The sequence below is a fragment of the Salvia miltiorrhiza genome, chromosome 7 (assembly GCF_028751815.1).
Source record: "Salvia miltiorrhiza cultivar Shanhuang (shh) chromosome 7, IMPLAD_Smil_shh, whole genome shotgun sequence".
Taxonomy (NCBI): domain Eukaryota; kingdom Viridiplantae; phylum Streptophyta; class Magnoliopsida; order Lamiales; family Lamiaceae; genus Salvia; species Salvia miltiorrhiza.
Window position 1 is genome coordinate 57,865,197 of NC_080393.1, and position 26,745 is coordinate 57,891,941.

The 26,745-nt window shown below is 37.6% G+C and overlaps 3 protein-coding genes and 1 non-coding gene across 8 annotated transcripts; 1 reads left to right on the plus strand and 3 right to left on the minus strand.

Annotated features, from left to right (window-relative positions):
- Positions 1–1,520: 1,520 nt before the first annotated feature.
- LOC130994496 (ankyrin repeat-containing protein At2g01680-like) lies at positions 1,521–2,156 on the plus strand. Its single transcript, XM_057919539.1, has 3 exons — positions 1,521–1,818; positions 1,874–2,055; positions 2,151–2,156. The coding sequence occupies exons 1-3, from the start codon at positions 1,521–1,523 to the stop codon at positions 2,154–2,156; spliced, it is 486 nt and encodes a 161-aa protein (XP_057775522.1).
- A 10,927-nt stretch (positions 2,157–13,083) lies between these two features.
- LOC130996366 (small nucleolar RNA Z247) lies at positions 13,084–13,222 on the minus strand. The gene has a single exon (XR_009092548.1). It is a non-coding gene; the product is annotated as a small nucleolar RNA Z247 (small nucleolar RNA).
- An 846-nt stretch (positions 13,223–14,068) lies between these two features.
- Positions 14,069–21,670, minus strand: LOC130995115 (CBS domain-containing protein CBSCBSPB3-like). 5 transcript variants are annotated; one of them, XM_057920262.1, is made up of 14 exons: positions 21,509–21,670; positions 19,067–19,232; positions 18,664–18,796; positions 18,358–18,534; positions 17,375–17,450; positions 17,163–17,276; positions 16,916–16,982; positions 16,530–16,635; positions 16,398–16,456; positions 15,245–15,351; positions 15,107–15,168; positions 14,594–14,679; positions 14,433–14,522; positions 14,069–14,360 (listed from the first exon to the last, which is right to left on the minus strand). In XM_057920262.1, the coding sequence occupies exons 1-14, from the start codon at positions 21,532–21,534 to the stop codon at positions 14,151–14,153; spliced, it is 1,479 nt and encodes a 492-aa protein (XP_057776245.1). In that variant the 5' UTR covers positions 21,535–21,670; the 3' UTR covers positions 14,069–14,150. The 5 variants fall into 5 exon arrangements, with proteins under 5 accessions (XP_057776245.1, XP_057776247.1, XP_057776246.1 ...); XM_057920264.1 differs by having other exon boundaries at positions 14,594–14,676; positions 17,375–17,441; positions 21,509–21,649; XM_057920263.1 differs by having other exon boundaries at positions 14,594–14,676; positions 21,509–21,649.
- Positions 21,671–23,615: 1,945 nt separating this feature from the next.
- On the minus strand, positions 23,616–25,700 carry LOC130995116 (ankyrin repeat-containing protein At5g02620-like). Its single transcript, XM_057920267.1, has 2 exons — positions 25,102–25,700; positions 23,616–24,357 (listed from the first exon to the last, which is right to left on the minus strand). The coding sequence occupies exons 1-2, from the start codon at positions 25,672–25,674 to the stop codon at positions 23,707–23,709; spliced, it is 1,224 nt and encodes a 407-aa protein (XP_057776250.1). The 5' UTR covers positions 25,675–25,700; the 3' UTR covers positions 23,616–23,706.
- Positions 25,701–26,745: the final 1,045 nt, after the last annotated feature.

A 26,745-nucleotide genomic window follows, 5' to 3' on the forward strand; every position in this document is an offset into this window, starting at 1 on the left:
AAAAAAAAAAAACTGAAGAAAAGAAGAACGAAAAAGAAACAAAAAGCAAAAAGCGAAAAAAAAAAAAGGAACAAAAAAAGAACCAAAAAAAAAAAGAATAGAAAAAAGAGAAGAAGACGGAAAAAAAATGCTGAGTGAGGGTTTCGAAACCCACTACCTTTCGAATAGGTAAAGAATTAGCTGTAATTCTCATTGCACCACTTCACAATTTATGTTCAATTACCAAATTTATAATATATGTGGTCAGGTTGAGCTAGCTGGCCGCATAGTATGCCGGCAGCCGCACCCAATACCAATTGCAAAATAAATACTACATCCGTCCATCAAAAGTATAATACAAACACTTCTTCAAAACATGAATGTGATGGCATCCACAACTAGGGGCCCTCTAGAAAGCCACCCCTCTCACAATAAAGCACTTTATAGGGTGGCTTTATAGATTTTTCATCATATTTTTAAACATTGAATTATAAATAAAATTTAAAATCAAAATATTCATTAAATTTAGAATAAGAAATTACAATAATCCTAAAAAAATTACATTAAAAAAATAAAATTTAAAATTTTATTAATTTAAAACATTTCCTGAAAATTAAACCAAATATCCCATCTTCGACGTTGCACGATCTCCTCCACCATTCAGTTATGTATCACTAATTCTTTATCCTCTATTAGCCAAGTGTTGGTGTTTAAAATTCGGTTGTCGGCTATGCCACACTTCACTTGTTTTTGTTGGAATATAAGTATATATAATGGAGAATTTAATTAATTGGTAGGAGGAAATTTGGAGAAATTGGTTGTGGACGTGTGTATGCTTGGGAATTTAAGTGGAAGGATTGTAGTTTACTAACTCAATTTTTCTTCAATCCACTTGTGGCTTAACTGATACAATCTCCACACATATATATAGTAGAATTCTAGAATTCTCTTGATATTTTACTATTTGTTAGCTCTACCTTAGTACTTAGCTTTTAGAGCCTTCAAGTAATTAATACATTCTAGATAATTCTCTAATTTACTTTTGATTTCTATCTAGATTTTTCCTATCAAAATATCTACTACAAAAATCAAGTCTATTATTTTTCTTCATTCCAACAGTTTTGTATCACCGAACTTTTCAACGACCTTTTCCATTAAATTGTTCGGGACCGACAACGACGACTCAACTTTTTTCCCTCTCTCTTTGCCGCATTTTTCCGCGTTTTGACCTGGAGGTCTATTCATGAATCTAAGGTCAAAGGGCCATCGGTAGAATTTTCTTTTGAATCAACCTTACTTATATGTGGTTTTTTCTTTAACAACTAGTGTGAAAATTAAAGTAAAATTTTCTTCTGAGTCAACGTAATTAATATATGGTCCTTTCTTTAACACTAGTGAGGAAATTAAGTAGAATCTTCCCTCACAAGAAAAGAAAAAGAAAAAAGAATAAATTAAGTAGAACCTTATCATGCCCTCAATTATGGCCTTATATATTGCCAGAGAGAGAAAGAAATGCATTAATAATTAGTGGGGAAGGAAGAATGGCTGCAGAACTCTACGATGCTGTATACAAAGGGGATGTAACAAAATTTCATAAACTAGTTGAACAAGATCCATATCTCGTTGAAACTGCTTCATTTTCATGTTCAAGAAATGTTCTTCACATCGCAACAATGCGGGGACAGACAGCCATGGTGGAAGAGGTGCTGAATATGAATCCGTGGCTTGCTCGGAGTTTAGACTCCCAACAATCATCGCCTCTGCACATAGCAGCAGCAGAAGGGCGCTTCGAGATCTCGAGAAAATTGTTGGTGGCGCGACTGTCGCGATATGAACCCGGTTCATATCGCGGCCGTAAATGGGCATGTTGAGATGTTGGAACATCTCCTTGAAGAGAGTCGTTTGCCTGCAATGGAGAGGGTGGGTCGCGGGCAGACTGTGTTGCACTTGTGCGTCAAACACGGCAAGCTTGAGACATTGAAGGTTTTGGTGGGAAAGTTGTGGGAGCTTGTGGAGGCAGTTGATGAGGATGGGGAGACCCTATTGCATTTGGCTGTTAGATCCACTCAACTTGAGGTAATTAACCACCATCATTTGAATTATTTCATTTTATTAAGTGTTAATATAATAGCTATAAATAACTATTTTACTTAACAAAAGGTTAATGATAGTCATAAGCATAAACATGTATTAATTGTAATAATTTTATACTTAATGAAATTGTAACAAAAAAATAAATAATAAAAAGGATATTTTTATCAAAATATTTATATTTATATTTATATTATTATGGGTTAAGGTGCAGATAGGCCCCTCAAGTGAAGGCCCTTAGAGCATTCCAGTCCTCTTACTAACTGTGTGTGCAGATTATTGGCCCTCGAACTCAAAAAAATGGTGCAGATCGCCCCCTCTGACTTAACACCGTTATGGGCCGTTAGTCAGAGGGGGCGATCTGCACCGTTTTTTTGGAGTTCAGGGGCTAATCTGCACCTTTCCCCTTTTTGGAGTTCGGGGGCTAATCTGCACACCGTTCATTAAAAAAAATCACATCTCATCTTCTCCGACTCTTTATCGAGAAAAGCTAGGCGACTCCTCATCGAGAAAAGCCAGGCGGCGGGTTCACCGGATATTGCGGTGGTGATTTCCAACGGAATGGGAGAATTAGGGCTCGTCCTTGACGTTAAGCGTGTGCAGTCGAGCGAGCTCCGAGGTTTAGGGCCCAAGAGAGAAAGAAAGGGGCGGCGCCCTCCGCCGGCCTCGCCGGAGCTTGAATCAGCGACAACAACGATCAAATTTTGAGTGAGAGGGATGAATTAATTAAAAAGTTAAAAGGTGCAGATTAGCCCATGAACTCCGAAAAAACGGTGCAGATCGCCCCCTTGACTAATGGCCTATAACGGTGTTAAGTCAGAAGGGCCGATCTGCACCGTTTTTTTGAGTTCGGGGGCCAATTTGCACACACAGTTAGTAAGGGGACTGAAACGCTCTAAGGTCCTCCACTTGAGGGGCCTATCTGCACCTTAACCCTTAAAAAAAATCACATCTCATCTTCTCCGACCAACTTTTCCGGCGTCAATCGCCGTCAGATGAGGAAAATCACGAAATCAAGTTCTCAAGCCCCAAATCGGTAATTCCAAATCGGCGTCATTGCTCCCGAAAATCACATAATCGAAATGGAAACTCGAATTCTTCCTCGAACGTCACCGCCCCCAATTGCAGAATCACCGGCCCCCAACGAATCGAACTTCGCCTCGCCGTAGGCGGTGATCGTGACCCCAATCGAGATCGAGATCATGTTGGCCATGGTCTCTGATTTGAAGGCGACCTTCTTCAACAACACGCCGATAGTGTAGATGGCGACGGGCATCGTCGACCTTTATCACCGGATTTCGCCGGATTTGAGAGAAAGATACGACTCCTTATCGAGAAAAGCTAGGCGACTCCTCATCGAGAAAAGCCAGGCGGCGGGTTCACCGGATATTGCGGCGGCGATTTCCGACGGAATGGGAGAATTAGGGCTCGTCCTTGATGCTAAGCGTGTGCAGTCGAGCGAGCTCCAAGGTTTAGGGCCCAAGAGAGAAAGAAAGGGACGGCGCCCTCCGCCGGCCTCGCCGGAGCTTGAATCAGCGACAACGACGATCAAATTTTGAGCGAGAGAGATGAATTAATTAAAAGGGTTAAGGTGCAGATAGGCCCTTCAAGTGGAGGCCCTTAGAGCGTTTCAGTCCCCTTACTAACTGTGTGTGCAAATTGGCCCCCGAACTCAAAAAAACGGTGCAGATCGGCCCCTCTGACTTAACACCGTTATGGGCCGTTAGTCAAGGGGGCGATCTGCACCGTTTTTTCAGAGTTCAGGGCTAATCTGCACCTTTTAACTTTTTAATTAATTCAACTCTCTCGCTCAAAATTTGATCGTCGTTGTTGCTGATTCAAGCTCCAGCGAGGCCGGCGAAGGGCGCCGCCTCTTTCTTTCTCTCTTGGGCGCCACCGCCTGGCTTTTCTCGATGAGGAGTCGCCTAGCTTTTCTCGATAAGGAGTCGCCTCTTTCTCTCAAATTCGGCGAAATCCGGTGATAAAGGCCGACGATGCCCGTCGCCATCTACACTATCGGCGTGCTGTTGAAGAAGGACGCCTTCAAATCAGAGACCATGGCCAACATGATCTCGATCTCGATTGGGGTCACGATCACCGCCTACGGCGAGGCGAAGTTCGATTCGTTGGGGGTGATTCTGCAATTGGGGGCGGGTGACGTTCGAGGGGGAATTCGAGTTTTCATTTCGATTATGTGATTTTCGGGAGCAATGACGCCGATTTGAAATTCCCGATTTGGGGCTTGGGAACTTGATTTCGTGATTTTCCTCATCTGACGGCGATTGACGCCGGAAAAATTGGTCGGAGAAGATGAGATGTGATTTTTTTTAATGAACGGTGTGCAGATGATAAACATGGTTTTCTTACCTCAATATCGCATGAATTGTTGTCATTTCCCCCCATGAATTGATTGCTAATATGTGTTTGTATCCCAATTTTGAGTTTTGTTGAGTTTTAATTCCTTGGTGTAGTTTTGGAGTGATTTCAGGGAAAATAAAGGATTAATTGGAGGATTTTGAAGACATGAGATCGAAGTACGTCTCGATAGGAATTCGTGAGCGCAAACGGTGATCAAATCGGAGTCCGGACGAGAGAGAACGGAGCCGAACAAGCGGACTGCGCATAAAGCCCAGGCACCCGCGGTCCGGGCCGCGGCCACGGGCCCGACCGCGGGCCTTTGCTCCAAAATTGCCCAGTAACCCGCGGTCCGGGCCGCGGCCACGGGCCCGACCGCGGGCCTCTGCTCCAGAGCAGTCCAGAACGTTTTTTACAGTCACCCGCGGTCCGAGCCGCGGCCGCGGCCCATGACCGCGGCCTCCCCTGCTTCCAGCCGCGTTTTCAACCGCGGTTCATGCCGTGACCGCGGGGAAGAGGCGGGGATCCGCCTTTTGGTGGGTCCAGACGTGATTTTTAGCCCAAAACTCCATTTTTCCCCTCTTTTCTCATATCATTCACCACACACACCCACTTCATCTTCCCCAACTCTCCAATTCCAAACCCTAGCCTCCATTCTCTACCATTTTTTCTCTCTTCCACACACAAAAACAACACCAAAATCAAATAAAGAAGGGGAAGACTTGGAAAGGAGCTCATCAAGACTACATGATTGAAGATCAAGATTATAGGATTTGTCTATGAATCTCTATCTCTCTATATCTTTATTTATGTTTTCTTATGACTTGAGATTTGCTTTTATTATGAATATGCTTGGCTAAAATCTCTTATCTTAGGGATTAGATTAGATGGATTTGTAATGGATTGATTTCTTTGTTCAATATATATCTTGATTGTGCTTATTGTTATCTTTTCAAGTCCTAGATTTATCTCTTGTATGATTGGTTGGCCACCTTTTGTGCATTTCTAATTTGTGATTTGAATCGGGAGAGGATAATTACAATAGATTAGGAGTTTGATACATATCATCTCAATAAACCGGGAGGTTGAGAGGTGGGTGAGGGCTTGTTGATCTTTTGTGCTCTTGGGAGTTATAGGTTAGAAATTGACCGGGGACGGCAATTATGACCCGTAATCTACTGTTTTAGTCGTCCGGGAGGGGGCTAAAACTAGTGGGGAGATCGCCCTAGATAAGTAGGCCATATCAAGATTTATATTGATTTAGATTGAAGTTCATTACGATCCATCGAAATCTAGTCCCTAGGATAACTTTCTTTCGAGTCATTCCCCAATTTATTAACTAAGTTTATGTTATTGTTATTTACTTTTCTTGCTTTATTTAGTTTTGTTTTAGTTATCAACACCTCTTGAACTTTGGTTGTCTAAATAGATTAAAAACAACTTATTAATAGTGTAAAGAAGTTTAAATTCACCAATCCTTGTGGAATACGACCTTGCTTCCCTTATATTGCAACTACACCGTATACTTGCGGCGTGGTGAAAATATTAGCGAACAAGTTTTTGGCGCCGTTGCCGGGGATTGGTTGAGTTTTTACTTTTGATATTATGAAAAGTTGCTTTTGTCTAATTTAGATTTTTTTATATATTAGTTTATTTATATGTTTATTTACTTTTATTAGAGAAAATTGCCGCACAACCGAAGAAGCGGCACCAAAAAAATTAAATGGATGATGGAAGGAATGAGTTGGTTGAGGAACTCCAACTACAATTGGCGATGATGCAACTTAAGTTGCGTGTTTTAGAAGCCAAAAGAAATTATAGGCAACCATCTCTCCAAGGAGTGTTCCAACCAACACCTTCATATGGTGACTTTTATGACATGGGGTGCAATGCCATGGAGTGGCAATCACCATTGGAGTATGAGGGCCATTTTAATAGTTGGAATTATGAAAATTCTTATTCCACTCAAGAAGGCTTCCAAGGGGGAAATCGATACTATCAAGAGGAGAAACCGAATGTTAGAGACGATCTTCTACAATGCTTCATAGCTACACAAGCTTGGATAGAAAAAAGTATAGCAAACTCGGATGTTATGCTAGAAGAGCAAAGAAGATCTTTGGCTACCACTATGGAAAATCAAAAGCGAATTGATGATTTGTGCATAGCCATTAGCCTACAAAATGGAACCTTGTATGAGGAACCAATGCCAATGCTAAGTGAAGAGCCTTACGAAGTTGAAGAAGAGCATGAAGCAAAGAGAGATGAGGATCAAGTTTCCAAACCCCTTGAAGTCGAGAACCCAACTTTTTCAACACAACCTCTACAATTCCAAAAAGATGAAGATTTCACAAGCTTTAAAGAATGCAAAGTCAAAAAGTTTGTCGATCCTTACCTCGACATGGGCGATTCTATGAAGGCTTGCTTCTTTCACTTTTATCTATCTTCATCTTTTGATTTTCACTTTGATTTATCTAATAAGGAATTGTTTGAGTGTGGTGGTACTCTAGATGGTGAACGAGATTATCATGACGCCCGGGATGTCTCAAGAATTGCAAAGCCACCATATTTTTGGGTCGCGGTGGATGGAGCATGCAAATTTGATGAGAAATGGCCACCGCCTAAGCCTCCACCTCGTTTGTGAGTACGAGACAAGTAACCATTTTCTCCTTCATCCAAACTTATTTCTCCTTTGTGTGAAATAAGTTTGGGGGGAGGGTGAAGATGGGTTACTTATCTCATTTATCCGTTGTTTATTTATTTAGTTAGTTTAGTTATGTTACAATAATTAGTTTTGTCTATGTTTTTTTAGCTTTTCCTTGTCTTTTGTTTTTGAGCTTGATTGTTGAAACACATGAGTTGGATGAAATGTGTGTTGGGCTTATGATATGAATGTTGCTTTTGAAAAGAAATTGTTGTGTTTCACTTGTTGATTTTGCATGTAGAGTTTGAACTTGTGACAAATGAGCTAAATATTTTACCTCCAAGAACTTGCAAATAAAATGAGCTTGTGAGAATTGAGCCCTTGATTGTCATCCAATTACAATCTCATTTTGTTCTTGAGTGTAAATCGATTGAGCATGTATGTTGGTCTCTAGAACTTGCCATGAGTCCTCTCTTGAAAATAAAAGTAGATGTGTTGTTAATATTGAAGTGATTTAAGGCCATCTTTGTTAGCCACTTGACCCCAATTGTGCCAAATTCTCATATGATCCTAGTTTACCCCTTTTGTGCCTTGTAGCCTTTCTTTGAATGAACCAATGATAAAGGGGTAGAACTTAGAGTGTTAGTGGTTGCTTTGATGAAGAAAAAAGTTTGGAAAATGATTGAAATTGCTTATCAAGCTTTGATTGTGTGAAAATCACTAATCCCCTATGAGCTCAAAAAGAAAAAGAAATGAAAATGAATGTGAATAAAAGAGCATAAAGGGGAGTGATTTGCCTTTTGAATCATAGCCATGATAGATATCACTAAGGATGAATAGATGAAATGTAGGGATTTTGGTTTTAGATTGATAAGAGAAATGGTGAAGTTGATTTGTTCATTGTGATTGATAGATTGTGGGATATGAGTCATTTGCCTAAAAACACCTCACCTCACCAAAGAGCCCTCATTACAACCTTATGAAAGCCCTTGTTGATCATTATTTATAACACATTGAAGTATAGAGAGTTAGGATAAATGGCAAGCCTATGGTAGATTGCATACATGATTCAATTTGAGTGCAAACACGTCCAATCTAAACACTTGAGAGTTGAGTGCATCATTGAAACATCCACATTTGTGAGGATTCAAGTTTGGAGGCTATAATGTTGAACTCATTATCACTTGTGACTTCTTGGAATGCATTTCTACTTGTGATACATTTTTTTAAGATTTTTGAAAAATTTGAAGCCCTTGAAATGACACCAATTCATTCTCACATGTTTGTTATCTTTTATTTCTCTTCTCTTTGTTGTTTGGGGACAAACAACGCTTTAAGTTTGGGGGGTTGACAAACATGGTTTTCGTACCTCAATATCGCATGAATTGTTGTCATTTCCCCCCATGAATTGATTGCTAATATGTGTTTGTATCCCAATTTTGAGTTTTGTTGAGTTTTGATTCCTTGGTGTAGTTTTGGAGTGATTTCAGGGAAAATAAAGGATTAATTGGAGGATTTTGAAGACATGAGATCGAAGTACGTCTCGATAGGAATTCGTGAGCGCAAACGGTGATCAAATCGGAGTCCGGACGAGAGAGAACGGAGCCGAACAAGCGGACTGCGCATAAAGCCCAGGCACCCGCGGTCCGGGCCGCGGCCACGGGCCCGACCGCGGGCCTCTGCTCCAAAATTGCCCAGTAACCCGCGGTCCGGGCCGCGGCCACGGGCCCGACCGCGGGCCTCTGCTCCAGAGCAGTCCAGAACGTTTTTTACAGTCACCCGCGGTCCGAGCCGCGGCCGCGGCCCATGACCGCGGCCTCCCCTGCTTCCAGCCGCGTTTTCAACCGCAGTTCATGCCGTGACCGCGGGGAAGAGGCGGGGATCCGCCTTTTGGTGGGCCCAGACGTGATTTTTAGCCCAAAACTCCATTTTTCCCCTCTTTTCTCATATCATTCACCACACACACCCACTTCATCTTCCCCAACTCTCCAATTCCAAACCCTAGCCTCCATTCTCTACCATTTTTTCTCTCTTCCACACACAAAAACAACACCAAAATCAAATAAAGAAGGGGAAGACTTGGAAAGGAGCTCATCAAGACTACATGATTGAAGATCAAGATTATAGGATTTGTCTATGAATCTCTATCTCTCTATATCTTTATTTATGTTTTCTTATGACTTGAGATTTGCTTTTATTATGAATATGCTTGGCTAAAATCTCTTATCTTAGGGATTAGATTAGATGGATTTGTAATGGATTGATTTCTTTGTTCAATATATATCTTGATTGTGCTTATTGTTATCTTTTCAAGTCCTAGATTTATCTCTTGTATGATTGGTTGGCCACCTTTTGTGCATTTCTAATTTGTGATTTGAATCGGGAGAGGATAATTACAATAGATTAGGAGTTTGATACATATCATCTCAATAAACCGGGAGGTTGAGAGGTGGGTGAGGGCTTGTTGATCTTTTGTGCTCTTGGGAGTTATAGGTTAGAAATTGACCGGGGACGGCAATTATGACCCGTAATCTACTGTTTTAGTCGTCCGGGAGGGGGCTAAAACTAGTGGGGAGATCGCCCTAGATAAGTAGGCCATATCAAGATTTATATTGATTTAGATTGAAGTTCATTACGATCCATCGAAATCTAGTCCCTAGGATAACTTTCTTTCGAGTCATTCCCCAATTTATTAACTAAGTTTATGTTATTGTTATTTACTTTTCTTGCTTTATTTAGTTTTGTTTTAGTTATCAACACCTCTTGAACTTTGGTTGTCTAAATAGATTAAAAACAACTTATTAATAGTGTAAAGAAGTTTAAATTCACCAATCCTTGTGGAATACGACCTTGCTTCCCTTATATTGCAACTACACCGTATACTTTCTAGTGTGAGTCTAAAGGACATGACATGTATTGACTTACTTTGTTAACACAAAATGCTATTTCTGGTCTTGTAATTGTGGCATATTGAAGAGCTCCTACTGTACTCCTGTACAACTTTCCATCAACATTGCTAATGCCTTCCCCTTTGGAGAGTTGACAGGAGGACACCATGGGAGTAGGGCAGCCATTAGCCTGAGCCATGTGAAGTTTTTGGAGAAGATTCTGAATATAACCAGCCTGAGAAAGATGAAGGCCTTGAGCAGTCTTGGTAACTTCAATACCAAGAAAATGGTGAACATCACCAAGGTCCTTGAGAGAAAAATGAGTATGCAGCTGCTGAATAACATGCTTGATATCAGATGGTGTGGAGCCAGTAATAAGCATATCATCCACATAAATAAGAAGATAGATGATTGAAGACCCTTTGGTGCGGAAGAATAAAGAATTATCTGCCCTGGATTGAGAGAAGCCAAGTCGGAAAAGCACAGATTTGATAGTGAGAAACCAAGAGCGGGAAGCTTGCTTAAGACCATATAGAGCTTTATTGAGCTTGCAAACCATTGGAGCAGAACCAGTCGATGGTGGTTCAAAACCAGGAGGAGGTTTCATATAGATTTCTTCCTGTAGATTGCCATTAAGGAAGGCATTATCAACATCCATATGCGTGATCTTCCAACCAAAATTCACTGCCAAAGATAAGATTAAGCGAATGGTGGCAGGTTTAACAACAGGACTGAATGTCTCATTAAAATCAAAACCAGGTTCTTGGGAAAAACCCTGAGCAACAAGACGAGCCTTATAATGAGAAATAGAACGATCAGCATTTCTTTTGATTTTAAAAACCCACTTGCAGCCGATTGCATGTTTGCCAGGAGGCAAAGGGCAGAAAGTCCATGTACCGTTCTTGATCAGGGCATAAATTTCAACATTCATAGCTTTCATCCAAACAGCTACCTTCATGGCTTCCTGATGAGACTTAGGCTCGACAAAGAGATAGTCAAACTCATCAGTAGACTGTAGAGTGTATAATTTAGGCTTGAAAATACCTGCTTTCGAACGAGTAACCATAGGATGTATAGTAGTTGAAAATGGTGGAGCTTCATTGTTAACATTATTAGCATTATTAGAAAGTGGAGAAGCAGGTGGGGAGACAGATGCAGAAGAAGAGGGAGCAGGAGAATTTTGCGGTGGGGATGGATTTTGCTGAGGATAAGGTGATGGAGGTGGTGATGGAGGAGGAGTGGGAATAGGTGCAGGGACATGGAGAGGAGAAAATGATGGAGTAAAACAAGGAGCAGGTTGAGTGGGATTTGAGTCACTGGAAGTGTTATAAGGGAAAACATCTTCATTAAAAAGGACATCTCTGCTGATAACAGTTTTGCCAGAGGCAAGAATGACTTTGTAGCCTTTGTGTTGAGTGCTATACCCTATAAAAGTCCCAGGTGATGATCTAAACTGAAGTTTGTGATGGTTAGAGGGCCTAAGATAGGGATAACACAAGCAACCGAAGACTTTTAACAGAGAGTAATCAGGCACTTTGTGAAAAAGCATGGCATAAGGAGTAGAATAGTGTAAGAGTTTAGATGGAGTGCGATTGATGATGAAAACAGAAGATGTGAATGCATCATCCCAGAATTTGGAAGGAAGATTGGATTGAGCTAAAAGAGATAAACCCATCTCAACTATATGCCTATGCTTCCTCTCAGCCAATCCATTCTGTTGAGGAGTATAAGGACAGGAGATTCTATGTAGTATGCCAGTGTTTTGGAGAAAGGAAGTTAACCCCTGATACTCACCACCCCAATCAGTTTGGATCATTTTTATTTTCTTGGAAAATTGAGTTTCAACCATAGCCTTGAATCTTTGAAAAACAGGAAGAACTTCAGACTTTTGTTTAAGTAAAAAGAGCCAAGTGAATCTGCTATGGTGATCAATGAATGAGACATAGTAGCTAAAACCATTTCTAGAAGTTACAGGAGCAGGGCCCCATAAGTCACTGTGGATAAGCTCAAGAGGTTCATGGTGTAAAGATTGAGATAGAGTATAAGGTAATCTGTGAATTTTAGAAACAGAACAGGAGTTGCAAAAACTAGGAGGTTTCATTAAATGATAGGAAATATTACAACTGTGAAGAGCTTTTTTCAGAATATCTAAGGCACAATGACCAAGCCTCCTATGCCATAAGTCTAAGCTAGAATTGGAACCTAAACAAGAGGTACTAGAAACAGAGAGAACAGCAGCAGTGTGAGCAGCTGAATGGGCAGCAGTGCCCTTGATTGAATGGGAACTAGTAGCAGGGCATGGCTTTGGAAAGGAGAATTGGTAAAGACCATCTCTAAGGGTGCCCTTGAGAAGAGTTTGCTTGGTTACCTGGTCCTTCACAAGGCAAAAGCTAGAGTGAAATTCAAAAAAGACTTTGTTGTCAGTAGCAAACTGAGAGACACTAAGCAGATTTTTGGTAATAGTAGGAACATGTAAAAGATTATTTAAAACGAAGTGCCTAGAGGATGATAAGGGTTGAAGAACAGAATTTCCAACATGTGTAATGTTAACAAGTGAACCATTTCCCATTTGCAAAAACTTACCTCCATGGTACTCAGAAGCTGAATGCAGAGTATTATAGTCATTAGACACGTGATTGGTAGCTCCAGAGTCAGGATACCAGGTAGAAATGCTCCCATTATCAAAATTAAACTCTGACCCAGATGAAGAAGGGAGTTGTGCTATGTTGAGACCAGGTTGTTGAGGAAAGTTTGGGTGGAAAGAGTGTGGTGTGTAGTTGTGTTGAGTGGAAGCAGGAGGCCTCATGTTGTTATTTCTCTGTGTAGGAACAAAATTTTGCTCAAACCTGTGCCAACATCTATCTGCAGTATGGCCAGGAATGCCACAAACTTGGCAAATAGGCTTGTTTCCTCCATATCTACCACCAGATCTGCCACCACCGCGATTGTTACCGCGACCTCTTCCACCAAAACCACCTCGAGATTGATAGTTGTTTCCCTGATAGCCTCTGCCTGAGCCTTTTTGATTCTGAGTATGGTTAGGTCCTTGATTCCCAGCAGAAGCAAAATTTGCAGAAGGTTGTGAACCTTCTGTGTTGATAACTTGAGTTTTTGCTGACTCAACACGACTTTCAAAGCTCAAAAGAAGGGAACTCACATCTCCAAGAGTCCAAACTTCAGGTTTGGAAGTAATAGTGACCATGACGGAGTCATATTCTGCACCAAGCCCAGATAAAATGTGCATAATCTGATCATCCTCAGTGATGGTGTAGCCAGCAGATCCCAATAAATCACAGCAAGTTTTTACCTTGCTTAGATAGTCTCTCATGCTGATGCCTTCTTTCTTGAGAGTTTGCAGCTGCAGCTTATACTGCATAACTTTTGCTTTTGACTGGCTTGAGAAGTTTTTGAGAAGGGCTTCCCAAATTTCTTTACTCGTGTTTAAACCAACAACGAGAATCATAGTACTTTCACCAAGCCTGAAACTGTGGTAAGGAGGAAGAAGGTGGATCTTCAGTAAGGTATTTTTCAAGACCATAGCCACGAATGTTAGCCATGATTTGTTGTTTCCAAATAAGAAAATTTGTGTCATTTAACTTGACAGAGATCTGATTGGTCTGAGGGATAATGGAAGTGGGAGTTTGTGTAGGTGTTTCATTTGTTGCTTCTGCCATGGTAAAGATAAAAGGAAGAAAACAAACAAGGGGTGAATATCGAGAGACAGGTCCTCAAACGACCTGCTCTGATACCATGAAAGAAAAGGAGATAACAGTAGAGAAATATGCCATTTTGATGAAAACTTGTTTTGTATTGCAGAGAGAGAGTTTTGGCTTAACACTACAAGCCTTTCTTACACCAATATATACTAAGCTATCGAAGATACTAGAATAGCAGCCAAGACTAAACCCTAACCAATGAAACAGTACAATATAAAAGACAAGAACCATTCTGCTAAAGCAAGTAAAGCAAAACAGATGTTCAAGACTTTAACGACCAAGTCACGTGCTAATCCTCATGCAAGGTCTTGGTTGACTTTGATCTTTCATGTTGAGATGCAAAAGGCACAGCTGGAACTTTATGCTTAGCTGGAGCTTGTTTGTCATAATCTTCAACATTTACTCTTATAATTTAATCACTGGAGGGTTACATGGGCTGTTTCTTGACTCGAATCATATAGGCCACTTTATTGCCTTAGCTCAACTCAGCTTGAAAAATAAGTAGATAGCTAAGAACCCAACGACGACAAGTATGGCGCCGAGGGCCCAACCACTCCGCTCTGCTGTAGTCAGAGTGGCAGATGACAGCACCTTCGTTTCTTCACTCCGCTCTATTGTAGTCATGGTGGTGGATGACAGCTCCTTCATTTCCTGTCTCGAATCATAGTACTGCAAATGTATCCTCAAGACCTGGGGAGTTAAAGACATGACATCAAATATTGTTACTTCGAATCATGAATATCACTAGCAGATTTCACTTACCTTATGACCCATAGATTTTGCTTGGGAAACAGCAGCAACCAAATCTCCATCCGTTGTCAGCACAATTTTGTCACCTTCATCATCTTCATACTAAAAGATAATATGCATAGGAAAACCATTAACGTCAAAACACACCAAAATTAAAGAAATCTACTACCCACCAAAAGTTGAAAGCCCTTTTGATCATCATATACACCCGCCCGTTGCATAACAGCAGAAGCAAGTTTAGCCAAATTATCTGTGACTGCTTAGGAAGAGAAAGAGACAGATATCTTAGAACAAATAAAAGCTCTTATGCTATACACATCTCTATTAAAACAATAACAAGTAGTAACCATGCATCTAAATCTCTCATTAAGATCAACCAGACTGTAAGTACGACGTTAAACACATCACCATCGATACTTCATAAGTAAATCAAACATCACAATCACTTCAACTTTAAAAGCATGCATAGCATTTCATAGAGAGAATACATTTAACTATCCTCAAAGTCCATTTTCAATAAAGAACCATCCGCAAAAAATTATATTATCACACTTTGCTATAATGCTTTATAGAAAAGACATACAATTCCAAATAACAGAAAATTCCAAATGATACCAAGAGATTTCACAAGTCAGGGAAAGCAAAAGTTAAAGAAAAAAGCAAGGTAGCATATAAGCTTTACTCACCCAAATTAAATCTGTGCACACATCCTTTATGGTCTTCGAGTTTGAAAAAAAATGTCATCTTACTGTATAAAAGAGAATGCAAATGATTAGTATATATGTTTCACCGTCATCAATATACTAAACAATGGTAAGCAAGACCTTTGAGTGTCACCATCATCAGAGGGCTTCAATATAAGTTTTGAATCCATAAGCGTTTCCATCACCGTAATCGCAGCCTCAGTAGATGCAACTAAGATATTCTCGAGCTAGAAGAAAAATGGAAAGCATGTAATTTTTGCTCTTGAGAAATAACATCTCTACACTACTACAATGTTCACTTTTTGAATTAGCAGATATCTCTATAATTATCAATATCTTATGTTGTACAACAATTCAACCAATCATTTCTTGCCACATCATCACCACTAGTTACATATGACTTGCCAATCTAATATATTCTCTCTCTTTTTGATGATGTGGTTTACCCCCACACCATCCACCAAGAATATACAACTTTTAATTGTGGACCAAAGTTTTCTATCTTACAAAACTTAAGAAAGTAAAGGTATCTGGTTTACATTTTTACAAAATGAATATTATGTGTGCAGTAACCAACACCTTACTTTTCTCAGGATAAAGTTCAGTCACTTAAGAAACACAAGTTGAGAAGAATATTGATGAAAAATACGAGAGATACAAAGATGATACTTGATAGAGAATGAAGACAACAAGCTCTATTTTATATGCATGACTTAAAAGATAAATGCATGCATATATCCGATTTCAGTTAACCTCAAAATCAGGATGGGGTATCCTTTTGAGTATAAATAAGCTGCAATCATATTAGGATGGGGAACCATCAGAGATATTTGGCACATGACTTGTGAGCAAGCTTGTGAGATCTCATTAAATATTGTTTGACACTAAATATGATATTTTATACTTTCACTTGATAAACATACGATACATATAATTAAACTTATCCCACGGATGAAAATCACAAATTTTGGCAAATACATGGTAGCCTTTAGAGAACAAAACCTATTTCTTTTAATGAATTGTCAAATAGTTCAATTTATATATGAAGCTCTTTAAATGAAGTAAAATACTCATAACAAACAAGACAAGCTTGCCTTGTCTTGCATGAATGAATTACTACTCAAGTTTTGGCAATACACCCAAATATAGAGGTACACTGAACAGTTGTCTTAATAAACAACAAAATGAAATCAATAAAATCACGCCAAAAAGAAACAACAAAATACAAAAATGCAGAGACACTTGATATAGGCCAATCAGGAAGGAACTTTACCTCATAAATTACTCTCTTAGTTATCTGCAAAACATCAACACAAGCTGCAACATTTCCATCTGCAAAGGAAAATGTCATTGTTTCTATATAATAAACAGTGCACACATTCACAGATAGAAAACTAGTACTGACCTTTGTCAACAACAGGAAGAGGTGCAAATTTCCCATCACGCATTATGTACAGTACTTCAAGAATAGTTGTATCTAGTGTTGTGCATTTAGGGTCGGGTGTCATAACCTAGAGACCAAATAACAAGAAGTCAAAACCAAAAAATCAAACAATGATTATAAGATGAAAGTTAGGGTTAACCGCCCCACTTCCAGTAAAATTCAAACTAGTGTAAAAGTATCACTCCAAACTTCAAGGGGTCATAGCAAAAATTCATTTAATCTGAATTACATTAAGGTGCAAAGGCAGCTTCGCAAGTGGTGGCTAAATCATATCAATAAAGATCAAATATTTATGCCACCTTCTGCAAAGATAATGTATGATCTACTAAGAAAATAAGTAGTCAAACCTTCTCCACTAGAGTAACCTCAGGAGAGAGGTTCTGGGCCACAACGCGCATAAGAATATCTTTTGAACTGAAAAACCAAAAACCAAAAAGTGAAAAGAAAAGCATAAATAGAAAAAGTTAATTTTTTTTTAAAATGAACAAAATCATTATAAATCATTTTGGAAAGATAAAATGTCAATCAAGAGACATTCTTTCACATTCCTAAAGTATATAAAGACAATTAGAGATTTTTGATCAAAGATAGTACGTGAGTATCCCGCGAATGTTGTTTCCTGTCATAATAAGAACATAATTGACCCATGAATCCCGCATTTTTTTAGCAGCAACATAAACTGTGTCTGAAGGTGATACAGTTGCAACCCTGAATAAACGATATAAATAGAGTAGCATAAGCAATACTGAAAAAGTGATTGTCCCATCTCAAACGAAATATAAACCTTAGGAAGTACACCTTCTTACCTATAAGGCTCCAAAATAATAGTAGATACAGAAGATCTGAACAAGCGGTCACGAATGCCCTCGAAAGCTGCTATTTCTAAAACATAAATACAAACAATAGAAACAGAATCTCTTGTCAAAATTACAGACATTTATACAAATCAAAAATAGCAAACCAATCAAGTGAAAACATAAGAAGCATTCATTAGTGGCAAAACAAAATAAGATAGTATTTACAATTCCTTTAAAGGGATAATATTATCACATCAAAAAAATAGATGAATTATATTATTACTCTTTGGGTGAAAAAGAGAAATGAGAAAGAGTGAAATTTTCTTTTGTAGAAAATGAGGGGAAAGAAAGAAGGAATTTAAAGGGAAAATATTTGTCTTATCCTTTTTTTCTCATGATAAATTTACTTCAAAAGAGCCCACATGGAAGTTTGAACTAGCAAACGTTTAGGTCCTTGAATCTAAGCAAAAAGCTTGAATATGAACTAGTTTGGACTTTGGATCCACTGCTACCAAACATAGTGTCGTATATCATCTTCACTAATCCACCCAATTAAAAAAAATGAACATGTCAATCTAAGTTGTATGATATGTAACTTTATCCAACTTTTAACTTTAATAACTCTCTAGTTCATAGCATTCCATTGCATTGTAAGGACACAATACAACTTAATTTTACTACGACAAGGTTATCATGCATATCTATTACAAGAAATGTTCCTTACAGACATGTAATAAGCAACCACAAATTAATATACCTATGAAAGATAGGGCTAGCAGAAAGTGAACATATGCAAGTAAGTTGTGTTCTCTAACACTAAGTAGATCTTCACTTTAGTTAGAATTCTAGTACTGAGCTTCCCAATATGACTCCAATATTTACAGCAAATATGCATTGAATATGTGTTCTCTAACCCTAAGGAGATATTTTTTTCATTGGAATACATGCAAACTGATATTACAAATAAACACTGACAAGAATAATAAACTAACCAGGTAAGTCGTTTCCATATCGATGTTCATGTCCTTGTTCATACACTCTTGCTGTCATAACACTTTTCTTCTTGACATATTTCTCTATACTTAATATGGTATCATCAAGGCAACTAGTAATATCTAACAGGGCTATGATTTGATCGCTCTCAAAAACCGGAAGATGCCTACAATTCCCTGTTAAAAATGTAAAAGGAAATGTCGAGTATAAGAAAGTAACTAGACAATGGAATATTGCGTTTCTTTGTGAAACACAAAAACTTCTTAGGCAATTAAGAGCAAGCAACAAGCAAAGGAAAAGGTAACCTATGACCGTTATCTGCAAAGCTTCAATAATCGGAGCATTTGAGCTCACAATAGATCGGTCTCTTGTCATAACTTCTGAAATTAATGTCCGGTCGGGTTTCAATTGCTTTGCTACAACCCTAGTCATAATGTCCTGTGCACCAAAAATGAACCAATATAACTAACAAACAAGGAGATATTGATACATGTTTTAATTCAATTGATTTCAGAGATATATATTCCAAGATATATACATACATATACACAAATACAACATATGCAATAAAACTGCTCTCAGATCTTTACTTTCAAACTTCAATTTTGCATTAGCATATGCAATAAAACTAGAAAACAAACAAAAGAAAGAGTAAGGAATAATATGACGACTACACACAGCTCATACTATTATCTCTCATAATATTACCTTATCAGTGACGATTCCTGAAACCAAATTATTAGTATCATTCACCAGAACAGCATCTACACATATGGCCGCCATTCTTTTACAGACATCTAGTACAGTCGTCCCTTCGGAAACTGTGAGTTTCTTGGATAATTGAAGATTCTTCAATGTTCTCTCTCCCTCACCACTACATGTACATATATAACTCAATCATGTCAATTGACCAAGCAAAGAAATATAATCACTATATGAGAATGAAAATACGTCAATTTTCAAAAATCAAGATATGATACGTCAAAAATACGTTTTTATTTTTTATTTATTATATATTATATACTAGTATATACTAAAAGTCCATAATTCATGGGTCTGACATATTCATGTCAATAGCCATTAATAATCAATTTTAAAATTCCTATTATCCTAAAGCATTATAATTTATAGACATAAAATCAACAATTACTTAATTTACTTCCCAACTACAAAATCACCGGATACCAATTAATTCCCAATAATTAAAAAAAAAATAGATCCTGCTAGGGATGTTAAAAAAGCCCAAAACCGACGGTTCGACCCGAATAGACTGATAAAAAATGAAGGTTAAGGTTGAAAATTTTTAGCCCAAAAAAATTTATCCCGAATGGCCCGAGCCCAATAGGGTTGGCCCGATTAACCAAATACTTTCTTAATAATTTATTTTTAAACTTCAATACTTTACTTTTTAATTCGATAATAACATTTTGATGCTTATAGAATATGCTTTAATTTTTTTCATCGGTTAATAACAAACTTCTATGATATAAAAGTCAACGAAAGATAATCATTTATGTTAAATCTCCATACAATTTTTATCGAAAATGAAGTTAAAGTTAGACATTGTGTAAACTTACGTTAAAATAACACTAATTTTTGTATCTAAAACAAGACGAAAAGTCTTAATTTAAAAAACAAGACATATTTTTGTTACAAGAATATGATTATCTATAAAAAAATAAATATTAAAAAATCGTAAACTTACGGCCCCGAACGGGCTAGCCCGAGTTATGGTCGAAAAATTTTAGCCCGAAAAATAAAAAAAAAGAACCGACTAGTCTGAACCAAAAGTAACCCGAAACCGAGTGGATTGGCCCGATTGACATTAGGGATGGCAATTTACCCGCGGGTAATTAATACCCGCAAAAACCCGAACCTATTATGGTGGGTTTGAGAGGCATTTGATATCCACGGATAGTTTCGTGGTTGCAATTCACTATCCATTTAGTTCCATTTAGTTCGTGGGTATGAGTTTTGATACTTATTATCCATACTTGCGAAACCCGTTTACCCGCGAAAAATATCCGCAAAAATACCCGTCAATTACCCGTGAAATACCCGTCAATTACCCTTTAAATTTGTTATAAATTTATAATTAAATTTTATTTTGCGGGTATTCAATAGATAGTGGATGGCGGGTATCCGACGGATAGCGGGCGGCGAATACCCGACGGGTAGCGGGTATCCGCGGGTGGCGGGTTTGGATACCATTTGATATCTATGGATAGTTTCGTGGTTAAAAACCACTATCCATTTAGTTCGTGGGTATGAGTATGAATAGTCACTATCCGTACCCATCGTACCCGATTGCTATCCCTAATTGACATCCCTGGATCCTGCCAATTGATGTAGGCACGGCCAGCAGCGCACAAGTGCGTGAATAGCTTCGGAGTCAGCGGTGATGATTGAGAGGGTGTTTGGCTAAGCTTATAAGCTCCTTAAAACAACTTACAAGCTTCTTCAAAGTGTTTGGCAAAATAAGCTCATAAACAGATTATAAGCTCCAAAAATAAGTTCCAAGAGCTTATAAATTCCCAAAAAAATAAGTTCCTCTACCCCAACTTATTTTTTTATAATCTCATATGCAACAATCATTTTACAATTATAATTTATTATTTTCATCATATATCATTTATGTTCATTTTTCTTCGATTTTCTCTCTCTAAATTTTTTTTTCTCTCTCTTTAGCAAAAAATTCACTCTCTAACTTATATGCTCAATTATCCAAACATTTTGACAACTTATAAGCTCTTAAAAATTACATTTTATAAACTTTTGGAACATCTTACAAGCTCCAAGAGCTTATAAGCTCTTTAAAAAAAGCTTAGCCAAACACCCTCTGAATGAGGTTTAAGAAGAATGACACACGGGCTAAGGTTTACAGTATGACAACAATTTTAATTAACATATTAAACACTTTTACACAATAACACACATATTAACCAATTAATTGGACAAATAACACCAACATAACAATAACATAAGTCAAATCTCATTTTTCTTTAAAAATAAAAAAAAAGACCACCACTCAAATCTCATTCCATATAATATACCAAATTCAGAAACCAAATAATAAGTCTACAAATTCAGAAACACTGACATAACAGATCTCATTCCAAATAATAAGCACGCAAATTCAGAAAAACTAACATAACAGGGATGCGCGACTCGGCCATGTCGATCTCTAAACCCTCTGGTATCTCTCTCGAGGCTTTGTTTCCTCACACCACTATTATCTTTTATATACTTCTTCTTTTATATACTTCTCCTCCTACGAATAGAGTCCCATTTTCTTTTTCTTTTTTTGAGGATAATTAGAGTCCCATTCGATGAATTTCCTACCATACTATACACAGACACACGTTTCCTACCATGGGGGCACGTGCCCCCACAACTAATTTTTTTTTTTTTGTTAGTTATGTATACTTCTCAAGCCCAAACATCCTAATTCCCAAGCCCAAACTTAATCGGTGCCCCCTTCAGATATTTTTATATGAATTCCCAAATCCCAAGCCCCCCAAAACCCCAAAATCAACTCCTTTTAAGAAATTCGGCGGCTCTGTCTATCTCCATTATTTTTTTTTGAAACAGTCTCTCTCCATTATTATAGCACTAGTATGCCCTTGCACGGCAAATATCGAAATTAAACGAAATGTTTATATAAATAAATAAATGTTTAGAGCATCCGCATCGCCTACACGATAGCGGCCTACTCGTGTAAGGCTCGCATCATGTAAGGCGATGCAACCCTAAGTTGCACGAGGGCTACACGCGTGATCAAAATCAGCGCGTGTTTTACACGCGCGATTAAAAAAAATCGAATTTTGAATTTGACTGCCTCGATTTCCGTGCTTTTTGACTGTTCAATTTTTTTAATTTTTTTTATGTAATTTTTAGGTTTTTTATTTTAATGGAATTTTAATTATTAGTAAAATGTGTTATTTAAATTTGAGCAGTTAAATTTAAGTGAAAAGCATAAAACTCAAAACTAAAAAAATCATGTAGGCTATCATGTAATTCGAATGCAGCCTCTTTACACAATGTGGTCCCTCCTCATCAAGTAAGCTATCATGTAACACCAATGTGGATGCTCTGAATTACCGTTAACCCTAATTTCTATGGCTCAAAGTAAACACGCTAGCTGGCCAAGAGAGATTAAATATTGCTTTACCCGAAATTAGGTAGAATTTTGTTTCAAATTACCCTTACTTTAATGTGAGGTCCTTTTCTGAATTGCGACCAAGCAGTGAGGAAATTAGGTAGAAATGTATTTGGGTCAACCTTGTCATGCGAGATTCTTTTTTAGACATACTAACAGAAAGAACGTATGTTGTACGTGTAGTTATAGTTATTTTATTTGATAATCTATTATTTTAAAAAATCTATTAATTTATTATTTTTATTAGATAATTTATTGAATGGATATATTTATCTATAAGCCTTATCAATAGCTATAGATATATATCACATGATTAATGTTAGTTTATTTGATAATTTATTATCTCAAAGAAATTATTAATTCATTACTTTTGTTAGATAATTTATTGGATGGATATATTTATTTATAAGCCTAATCAATAGCTATAGATATATATCACATAGATTTAGTGTAATATTAAATGAATTAATATATTCTTATAAATACATATAATATATAAAATAATTTTAAAATAAAATATGTAGTAAGGGTAAAATAGGCAATCCACAAGTTGCTCTTAGACTGCCTTAGCCTCTTTTTCTATTAGTATAGATATAGATATAGATATAGATAGATATATTGGGAGAGTAGGAGACGTTTGTGAATATAAAATAGAAAAAGGAGAAAGCAGAGAAAGAAATAAAGAAAAGAATGGCTGCAGAAGCAGTAGAAAAGAAACTCTATGATGCTCGGACTTTAGACTCCCAACAACTGTCGCCTCTGCCCATTACAGCAGCAGCGCAAGGGTACGTCGAGATCTCGAGAAAATTGTTATCAGTAGCCCCGGAGACGCGCTGCTGGCGAGACTGTCATGATATGAACCCGGCTCATATCGCGGCATCCCATCATTCAAATGAGTGATTAATAACCAACCCACATCCAATCATTCAAAATAGTGATTATTTACCACTTCAGAATTGGGTAGATTGTTTAATCAATCACCCCTCTAATCCTATTAATCTTATCTATCTCATCCACTAAACCAAACGCCTCCCGAGTGTTTTATATCAAATTAAAGCAGTAGAAGTTGAAAAAAGTAATGATATATATAGTGGAACATGAAATGCAATACTAACTACGTTGATAACAAGAGCAGGTGTTTGAGTTTTAATATTGGATTAACTAACTAACTATGATTAATTACTAGTAATTACAAAGCTCTACGCCAAGCTCTAACATAGTTGCAGAAGGAGGACACGATGGGTGGACCGTATCTGAAGTAAGAATCAAGTCCAAAAAAACAGAAGCAGGAAATGGCAACTGATATGAAGAGAGAAAGATGTGTTGTTGGGTGATTTAGCATCAATATGGAAGTCGTAAAACTTGCGCAGAAATATGCCAACGAGAAAAGAAATCCGGTAAGGATAACCATCCAGAAAGATATTTTCCTCAGCGTCGTCGGAACACAGAGCCCTATGATTGTGAACACTGAGAAAAGAAAAGCACACATGTTAGCATCTACGAATTCTTCGTACTTCTCGGGATCGGTAGACGCCAGGATCGGTGTGCCGGCTTTGTGTGTTGCCGAGTCGTCCTGCCACACACCCCCGGGAGGGTTGATCGCCGCCTGGAACGTCATGCCGGTGATCAGGGCCAGAATCACCAACACCACCTCAATCGACAGCTTGTTCAAACTGTAATTTGAAAATTTTATTGTCGTTATTTGTTCGAGGATTTTTGTTATCTCAGATTGAATTGTGTCTTGGGGGCTCTGGAGGGAGATGTCCAAAGCTGTTTCTCCATTGGAATTCCTTGAACATTGATATTCAACTCCAGTGTTTTCTACCAAATACCGCACAATCTAAGATGATCAAAGGTCAATAGTTTGAAGTATAAAGGTGAATTACTCATATTTAAAAAGTAAAGGTTTAACCAAATACACATACCGAAATTTGGAAAAATTTAATACCTCGCCCGGGAACGAGATTCAGTGTACCACATTTTATGCCCCACTTCGTGTCCCACTTTCAATTTTGCTTATTTTCTTATATGTTTTTTCTTCAATTTCAATTTTATATGCTTTAGTTTAATTTTGTGAGTATTAACTAGGGTTTATTCCATCAAATTAGGGTATATAATTATTTTTTATCATTTAATTTCACTTTTATTAGCTAATAATTGGTTGATAAATTCAAAGTCATAGTATATACTTTTTAAAAAAAATTAATTATTTGAAATAAAATTTAAGTATAATTCATAGTTTTATAATAAATTTTATTTTAATAAAAATTATTTTTAAAATAATAGATATAAGAATGGAACATGCAAGGTGATACATATAAAATTGTGGGACACCGGATCTCATCCTACTCAGCCGTCCCCAAGTTGACAGAAATTTATTAATTTTATAGAGTTTATTAATTTACTAAAGATTGTTTAAAGTTGTTTTTGTTGTGTAATCAAATAGATTATTTTTCCAAGTAAAAAAATAATACTAATATTATATCAATATTTGATTAAATAATCTTTGCTATTATAAAAATGTTTAAAACCAAAATTGAGTCAATTAATCAATTGAGAAAGTCGATGTAGACAACTTACTAACCTCAACTTGTTTGTACCTAACAGCCAAATGCAATACTGTTTCTCCATAATCATCCTGCAAATGGACAAGCTCACGAAAGTGGTTCACTAAAACCTGCAATACCCTAAGCTGACCATGTTTCACGCACAAATGCAAGACGGTCTGTCTGTGATCCACCTTCTCCGTTGCAGGCAAACGGTCGTGTCGAATGAACTCTTCCAAGATCTCAACATGCCCATTCATGGCGGCAATGTGAACTGGATTCATGCCGTGGCAGTCGCGCAGCCAGCACGTCTGAGGGGCGATTGCTAGCAATTTTGAGGCGATTTCGACTGTCCCTTCCGCTGCTGCGATGTGAAGAGGCGACGATTTTTGGGAGTCCAAACTCCTGGCCAGATGTTGGTTGATCCTTAATATCTCCTCGACAATGGCTGCTTGTCCGCTTCTTGTTGCTATGTGGAAAAGATTTCTCGAATCGGGAAACGAAACTACATCGAGAAGATATGGATCTTCTTGGAGTAGTTGTTGAAACGTTGTTGCATCACCTTGTGTTGCTGCATCGTAAAGCTTTTTTCTAATTACTTCTCGAACCATTGCCTGATTGTGAATATTAATTTCTTGATTATTTTGTTGATGGTGTTGAGACAGTCAATAATTCTGGAGATGTTTATATAAAGACAATTTTTTAAAGTGGTCATTAAGAGAATTTTCTGCATAATTTCCTACTTAAGTACTGACACTTGAGGTGAGTTTCATACTCACTTTCCTGGTAATAAACTTCGGTCTTTGTAGAAATTTTATTCTATTGTGTTCATTCTTCAACATATAATGTAAAGGTAAAAGGACCAGGTGAAAATCATATTTTTTTCGTGAAATTTGATAAGCGTGAACAAACTAATAAAATACATGAACAAGAGATGATCATATCATTAAAATTAAAAATAGCACACATACACGATCCGAATCTCTTGTTTATGTATTTTACATATTATAATTGTTCACAAAATTACCATGCCTTATTCATGTATTTTATGTATTTGTGCCTTAAGTCAATTTGTTTTTTACAACTTAATATTCTTGAATTCACAACTTAATATTCTTGAATTCACGATCATGATAAACATGCATTTTTACCTCATTGTGTGTCATTTTTTATGTTTAGTTATGAGGATTTTGTGTGTTTGTTGATTTATTTGAGCTTATATTGGTTTTTGGTCAAGAACTTGTCACTTGCTTGTGTTTGAACGTATTTTTCAGAAATAATGAAGCAGAATTTGGAAGATTTGGCTGAAATACAAGTTGTAGTTCATCTCGAGAGGAGTTCGTGAGCGCAAACGGATCGTAAATCGGAGTTCAGACGAGGGAGAACGAGCCAAAACAAAATTGCTGCGCAAAGCTGTCGGGAGTTTTGTTTCGTCACGCGGGCCAGCCATGCGGCCGCGCGACGTGGCCGCGCGAGTCGCAGTATTTCCGCCCAAAATTTGTTTTTTTTTTTGCGATTTTGGGTATTTTTGAGATCTACAAGACCTAGGGCATATAAATACTCCCCAAGAACTTATTCTATGCACCTTTTATCGCTTTATATCATATAGTACTACTTTTCCTGAGAGCTGAGAGAGACGGAGAACGGAGCGAGAGCAAGAACTGAAGATTCTCGATTTTACT

Coding starts and splice junctions, on each gene's coding strand:
- LOC130994496 (XM_057919539.1), top strand. CDS start 1,521: ATGGCTGCAGAACTCTACGATGCTGTATACAAAGGGGATGTAACAAAA. Junction 1,819..1,873: donor ACTGTCGCGATATGAACCCG/GTTCATATCGCG, acceptor ATCTCCTTGAAG/AGAGTCGTTTGCCTGCAATG.
- LOC130995115 (XM_057920262.1), bottom strand. CDS start 21,534: ATGGCCGAGTCGCGCATCCCTGTTAT. Junction 18,535..18,663: donor TTTGCAGATAACGGTCATAG/GTTACCTTTTCC, acceptor CATTTTTAACAG/GGAATTGTAGGCATCTTCCG. Junction 14,680..15,106: donor TGTGCACAGATTTAATTTGG/GTGAGTAAAGCT, acceptor TCTCTTCCTAAG/CAGTCACAGATAATTTGGCT.
- LOC130995116 (XM_057920267.1), bottom strand. CDS start 25,674: ATGGTTCGAGAAGTAATTAGAAAAAAGCTTTACGATGCAGCAACACAA. Junction 24,358..25,101: donor TTAGGTACAAACAAGTTGAG/GTTAGTAAGTTG, acceptor TGATCATCTTAG/ATTGTGCGGTATTTGGTAGA.